The sequence below is a fragment of the Gadus morhua genome, chromosome 23 (genome assembly GCF_902167405.1).
Source record: "Gadus morhua chromosome 23, gadMor3.0, whole genome shotgun sequence".
NCBI classification, from domain to species: domain Eukaryota; kingdom Metazoa; phylum Chordata; class Actinopteri; order Gadiformes; family Gadidae; genus Gadus; species Gadus morhua.
In genome coordinates this window covers 11,770,358-11,777,857 of record NC_044070.1, presented here as the reverse complement: position 1 = coordinate 11,777,857, position 7,500 = coordinate 11,770,358, and the positions used below count along the sequence as shown (strand labels likewise).

The following is a 7,500-nucleotide window of genomic DNA, read 5'->3' as shown; positions in this document are numbered from 1 at the left end:
TCTCTCTCTCTCTCTCTCTCTCTCTCTCTCTCTCTCTCTCTCTCTCTCTCTCCCTCTCGCTCTGTCTCTCCCCCCCCACCATCACCAATCCACTTGACTGAATAATAAAAAATAGCAGGCCTCTGAGATGAAAGCAGGTAAACAATTATGTGGAATATTAAACGTATCACTTTTCTGCCAGCTTCAGTTGAACTGGGGAGGGGGAGATAATGAGAGGTAGGATGTTGTGGATACTCTCTTGAGCGCGACTCACTGCCACTGCTTTGCTGCATGGTGACTGCCCTCAAAAAGACAAAACTGCCCGCAAAATTGGTTTAGTCCTGATATAATATAGTCTGAGTAATTACAGCCAGCAATTACTCCGTTAAAACACAATTACCTATACTAATATGTGAATGTAATGATATTAGGCCCTCATATAGTATGCTTTAGTGAATAGCTCTAAATGAATAACGGCTCATAATCTGATGTACTGTTTCTTTATTTCTTTCTGTCTTTCTTTCTTTCTTCCTTCCTTTTATCTTTGTGTCTGCTTTATGTCTGTCTTTCTGTCTTTCTTTTTTTGTTTGTTTCTCTATGTCTTCATGTCCATCCTTCTCTCTTTGTATTTGTCTTTCTCTCTTTATATCTCTCTGTCACTCTTTGTGTCTGTCTGTCTTTCTTTCTTTCTTTGTGTCTGTTTTATGTCTGTCTTTCTTATTGTGTTTGTGTCTGTCCGCCTTTCTTTCTTTCTTTCTTTCTTTGTGTCTGCTTTCTGTCTGTCTTTCTGTCTTTCTTTTTGTGTTTGTGTCTGTCTGTCTTCATGTCTATCTTTCTCTCTTTGTATCTGTCTGTCCCTCTTTATATCTGTCTGTCTCTCTTTGTGTCCGTCTGTCTTTTTTCCTTTCATTGTGTCTGTCTCTACCTCCGTCCGTCTCTCTCTGTGTCTATCTCTACCTCCGTCCGTCTCTCTCTGTGTCTGTCTCTACCTCCGTCCGTCTCTCTCTGTGTCTGTCTCTATGTCCGTCTGTCCCTCTTTGTGTCTGTCTCTACGTCCGTCCGTCTCTCTCTGTGTCTGTCTCCATGTCCGTCTGTCCCTCTTTGTGTCTGTCTCTACGTCCGTCCGTCTCTCTCTGTGTCTGTCTCCATGTCCGTCTGTCCCTCTTTGTGTCTGTCTCTACGTCCGTCCGTCTCTCTTTGTGTCTGTCTCCATGTCTGTCTGTCCGTCCTGCCGTCTCCCAGTGCACAGCAGCAGGAACCTGGGCCGGAAGCAGCACAGCCACCTGCGCACCAAGATCGAGTCGGGCGAGGGGACGGTTCCGGTCCGGTCCCGGGGGCCCGTCCAGACCTGGGACGGGGTCCTTCAGGGGGAACAGCTGGTCACCATGTCCTGCACCGACAAGATCTCCAGGTCAGTGCTGGGAACTAAAGCTTTTGTTATATACCTGCGTCCAATACCCTAATGGAGGGCCCTGGGTCCCTCCATTACCGATATAGCCAGAAGTGGGGCCGCTGGGGCCCAACCTGGGATTGGCCCGCTAAGTCGTTTTGGTTGTAGTCGTTAGAAGAGTGACTGACCGAGGAGGTTTTGGATGCACATCGTCTGTGAATAATGAAGAAAACTTTTCAATGTTTAATTTTTTTCTGTTATTATTGTTATTTTTATTTACGTGACAAATTTTGACTGGGACACAAACTTTGGTTTCTTACCTCCGTGCTCAAACATTCAAATACTGCCATCCAGCACTTCATTCTACGGACATTCTCCTGCCTATCATTTCACCATCCATCCAACATCGAGTGGAAAATATAAAAAAATAACTTACGACTGCGTTTGATGCTTGCACTTATCCATAGGACTCCAGGCAGGAAAAAACTGATCATTTGCAAATTAGTTTTATCGCGGATTTATACACCAAAAAGGCTTTCATTGTCCCGCTGGGCTGAATGTTCCTATATGCCAGAGTGTTAACCTTTCTGGATTTCTCAGGGCCTCTTCCGCATTGCAGTGCAGCGCACATTCGACATAGCAGACCATTGAAATGTTTTTTCAATTAAATTGAATTGCATTTTATTTGTATAGCCCTTAATCACAGGTACAGTCTCAAAGGGCTTAACAGGCCATATATTTATGACACTTCGTGGTTTTACAGTCAAACGTGTCTTAAAAGTCTACACTCGCTCTGTTGATACAGTGAGTTCTGAATGTAAGTTAGGTAAAATCGCCTTTGTACCGGAGTAGTATAAAAACCGATCAACCCTTTGCAAATTGCCACATGCCTAGGAGAGAGCCTCCGCACCTAGTGTCTAACCGCTTTGATGAGTGCCAGATGGGCGTATAGGTAGAGATGGGACAGAATCCAGACTTTTTCGCTTTACCCATGCACTCAATAACCAGCAGATTTCCCTCATTAATTCACTCATTCATTTAGATGTAACACGGGGGTTACTGCTAATAAGCACGTCCAGATGGTGGTCTCAAAATCGATTTTGTGGCCTTACTGCAGCATTTGAATAGATTTGTAAAAATGGATTCTCATCTATGTGAGAGAGAGGGAAAAATAATTCCAGACTGTGTGTGTGTGTGTGTGTGTGTGTGTGTGTGTGTGTGTGTGTGTGTGTTTGTGTGTGTGTGTGTGTGTGTGTGTGTGTGTGTGTGTGTGTGTGTGTGTGTGTGTGTGTGTGTGTGTGTGTGTGTGTGTGTGTGTGCCGGTGTGTGATAATGTGTGTGCGTCATTGGTCATCGGCAACATTTGCGTTGCTATCGGCATTTTGATTTCCCATATGTGTCAGCTAATCCTGTACTAATAAACTGGCATATTAAAAGTGTACGTCACAGACTTCCGGTTATGGCAGCCGCTAAAAGACGTGTTTCACATTGTATGCCGCGATGCCAAGGGGTGGCAAAAACAAGGCCAAGCGTCTCCTACACAGCCGAAGTTAACGGACTACCGTGTACATAGCGAAGCAAAGCAAGCTAACGAGGACAACATGGCGGCGGTGGCAGCGGAGGAGGCCGAGGAGGCCAGCGGAGAAGGTGAACTTTTCAGAGAAAGGCGCAGTACTGACTGCTTTAAGCTCTATGAAAAATAAGTTTTCGTCAACATTTTATACAGTTTTGAAGGCGATAGAAAATATAAGGAAGGAGACAAGTAACTGTACCGAACGGGTGTCGCAGGCTGAGCTGCGTACATCAAGTGCCGAGGATGACGTTGTTGACTTGCAAGCTAAAGTGCACACGCTGGAGTCACAAAATAAAACGCTGAGGGACAAGCTCATGGATTTGGAGAACAGGTCCCGACTAAATAACCTGCGACTAGTCAACCTACCGGAGGGGGCCGAAGGACGGGATGCGTGCCCCTTTTTGGAAAAAATGGATACCGGAGGTGCTTGGTGATGCGGCTCTACAATCATCAGCGGTCATTGAGAGGGCGCACCGAATCGGACCGGCGAGGGACGCCAAGATGCCGCCGAGAACTCTGATTGTGAAGTTCCTCATCTACAAGGGCAAACAGCAAACGGCAGTTGTTGCTGCTGCACGGCCTAAAAAAAGACATTCGGTACAAGGACCAGCAAATACGGTTTTACCTGGACTTGGCTACGGGAATGCACCAACTGAGGAAAAAAAAGGACCTGCGAAATCTAGGGATCCGACATGGAGTGATTCATCCTGCGAAGATGCTGGTCACACATAAAGAACGAACCTACACTTTCAATACCCCTGCCGAGGTACAAGAGTTCATAAAGAAGATTCAGGTAGACAATGGTGGGGGCCAAATCACACTGGCACGCATGCACACCTTGTAGTGTGGCCGACATGCATTCACATGCAAAACATACGCATTATACACATTGAGCTCATATATATATATAACTTACTGTCACTTAGGCCTACGCGTGGGTTCTATTTGTATTTCTACAAGGAACCCATCTTCTAGAGGAGGACAATAAAAAAATCAGGAGAAGGTGGCAAGGCAGCTTCTTGCTCATCCCAGGCTGGAGGAGTGATGATTCTTACTCATAATACTGTCCCATTTCAAATGAAAAACGTAATCAAAGATAGAGGGGGAAGATATTTGATAGTACAAGGCTCTTTGTTATCAGTAAATCTAAATTTAGTAAATCTGTATGGTCCTAACATTGATGATCCTACATTTTTTGTAGATCTGTTCCTTTCTATCTCATCATTTGCAGGACAACACATAATAGCCGGATACTTTAACTGCACATTAAACCCCAGTTTGGATAGATCCACAGGAGTAGGTCAATCACACAACAGGTGTAGAGGGATCAGTTATAAACCATTTTATTAAAGAATTGAATCTGCTAGACATATGGAGAGAATTTTAATCACAAGCTAAAGCCTACTCTTATTGGATGCGGTCCAAAATTAATAACTGTTACTATGGTAATATAGTGGTTTCAGATCATGCACCATGTCGCTTAGTGTATATCAATAAACAAATGGCAAAAGATCCAACTAGATGGCACTTTCAGCCAAATGCTTACAAGATGAAGAATTTGTAAAATATATAGAAAAACAGATAATTCTTTGAAATTAATACTACACAAACATCTGCTTGTATAAAATGGGAAGCATTTAAAGCTTTTCTCAGAGGGCATATTAGAAGTAATACAGGCTCTAAATCCAAAAAAGTGTGTGAGGAGAGGTTACAATTGGAGCATAAAATAAAGATTCTTCAGGAAATAATCTATGAGAAACGTGAGCAACAAATGGAAATGATTTGGTTATTTTGAGAGCGGAATATGATAAGTTGCCTGTTTTCAGAGCTGCATCTAGTCTTCTAAGACTGAAGCAATCTTTTTATGAACAAGGCGATAAGTCGGGTAAATTATTAGCATGGCAGATTAAACAACTACAAACTAGAACATCAATCACCACCATTATATTTAATTGGCACACTGTAGTCAATCCTGTAGAAATGATGATGCCTTTAGAGATTATTATAAAGAATTGTATGACACAATAAATTAAACCAATGTACACAATTTAAATAGGTTTTTAGATGACTTAGCTATATCAAGTATCCTAAATGAACAAAAAGAAGATATTGATTTAGAAATTAATAAAGGAGAAATTGGGCAGGCTATCGATAGTATGAAACTCGGAAAAAGTGCAGGACCAGATGGTCTTCCTATTGATCTATATAAAAAATGTAAGAGCAAATTACTAACATCACTTCTTGAAATGTTTCTAGAGTCATCTCAGAATGGCTTCCGCCAGCTATGAACAGTGCTTTAATTACTTGACTGCCAAAACCAGGCAAACCCTCGAACAAGTGTGAGAACATGAGACCCATCAGTTTATTAAACTCGGATCTGAAGATAAATTATATAAGCTTATAGCAAAACAATTACAGACATTATTACCAAATATCATTAATAAAGATCAAAACGGTTTTATTACAGGAAGGCAAGGTTTCCACAAAGTAAGAAGAGTACTGAATATAATTTATGCTAACAAAGAAATATCAGATACAGCACTTCTAACGTTAGACGCTGAAAAGGCCTTTGATAGGGTCACATGGCCTTATCTTTTCAATATTCTAGAAAGATTTGGTTGTGGAACTATTAAAGGTTGCAGACAAGGATGTCCTCTTTCTCCCCTTCTGTTTACATTAGCAATCAAACCTCTAGCAATAGCAGTACGTTCACACCCTCAATTTTGTGGAATAAGAGTAGGGCCGATCGAACACCAAATTTCATTGTATTGTGATGATGTTATTTTATTCATGTCCAAACTAAATCAAACCATTCCGGCCTTATCACAGCTAATAAAAACATTTAGTGATATTTTGGGATATAAAGTGAATAATACAAAATCTTCTATATTACTACTTAATGAACAGGACAGAAGGAACCCAACTTCTGAGGTAACCCAATTTAATAGTGTAGAACATTTTGAATATTTAGGAGTACAGATATTGCCTATAGAACGTGTTGTTAATGCAAATTATGAACCGTTATTGCCACAAGTTTCTATAATTGGGAGAATTAATATTTTAAAAATAATTATATTGCCGAAATTCCTTTATTTATTCCAAATATTCCTCTGCCACCACCTTCAGACTTGTTTTAAAAAAAAAAATCGTTGCATTCATATGGAACAATAGAAGGGCGAGACTTTGTTTGTCTTTGTTATCTTTACCATTTGATCGAGGGGGATTCAATTGTCCAAATTGACTTTGGTACCACTGGGCTGTGCAGCTGAGGTCTATTATCTTCTATTTTTCAACAAATTATACCCCTCATTGGAGCGAAATGGACCTCTTCCCTATACATATACTCAGACACAGAAAAAAAAACGAAAATAATTCCGCCACAAACCAGGAAATACCAGGTTTAAAGTCAGTAGCGCCTTGTTCAGATGCTATTTTAAGGGCGCATGCATAATGTTGCTTGTGCACCTCATGCATACACTTTGCTTCTCTCATCTACCTAGCCACACATTCTTGGTAAATTATTTGGGAAAGAACAGCTGATAATGCGGGAATAAGTTGTACTTTTAAATCAATGCATCTGCAAACATCGTACATCAAACATATATTTTCTTAACACAGCCCATGACTTTAAGGATTGAGTATTTGATTGTGAGAAAACATAGTGATATTACACATTTTATGACAGATAGTTGAGACCACATCATTTGATTGAAAAAGGAGGTATTCCATGAGTGCTGGAATATTGTGTAAACGCACTGGGAATTTTATCATTCCCCTCTACAGGGATTTCTAAAGAAAGTGAATGACGTTGATGATCTTAAGCTTTGAATTCATCTGAATCACGCATACTACCGAACTGACTGTCCACATATTTCCCTGGTTAATAAAAGGAAACAGTACAAACACTTAAATGTGCAGTCAAATGTACGTGATGCAAATAGGCTGGCCTGCGGTAACGTGTAGACATGCACGTCGTCGTAGCAAGCTAGTGTGCGGGAAAATGTTTGTGTTGCTTGGCAACAGTCCAGTCCCAGTCCAGTTGCGGAACTATTTGTGATGATTAAATAAACAAATCATATTCTGCTGTTGCTTATTGCTGTTCACTAATAAATAGTGCTTGTATAAAATTAATAACCACTGGAGGTAAGGCAGCTGTACTGAATACTAGCACGGTGCTGATCATCTTCGTCCCCCTGCCTGCGGCCTCATACCTACTACCGAATCAACGCCCTGCTGCTATTACATTACAAATTACCGCAAAGGGAGCTATGTACGTGAGCAGATGGTAGCAGTGCAAACTGTGGGGGAAGAAAGGTTGCTTTTAAAATAATCTATTTCCTTCAACGTTTTTCTCTTTCTCAGAAACAGAAAAAGACAACTGCTTCAAGTATGTAGAAAAGGGGAAACACAGGTGAACACAATGAACTAGTCAAGAGAGAACACAGGTGGGCACAATTGACCAATCATGAGAGAACAAAGGTGTGCACAATTAACTAATCAGGACAAGCAAGTGACAACAACGGGGGGGGGGGGGGGGGGGGGGGGGGGGGGGCTGGGA

The 7,500-nt window shown here is 41.4% G+C and overlaps 1 protein-coding gene across 1 annotated transcript in view; it reads left to right on the top strand.

Moving 5' to 3' along the window:
• Positions 1 to 7,500, top strand: part of adarb2 (adenosine deaminase RNA specific B2 (inactive)) — a 130,336-nt gene that overhangs the window by 113,811 nt on the left and 9,025 nt on the right. The window contains exons 7-9 of the mRNA XM_030349707.1: positions 1,222 to 1,390; positions 2,943 to 3,016; positions 3,397 to 3,539. Of these exons, the coding sequence (XP_030205567.1) occupies positions 1,222 to 1,390; positions 2,943 to 3,016; positions 3,397 to 3,539 (386 nt within the window). The remainder of the gene's footprint in view (positions 1 to 1,221; positions 1,391 to 2,942; positions 3,017 to 3,396; positions 3,540 to 7,500) is intronic.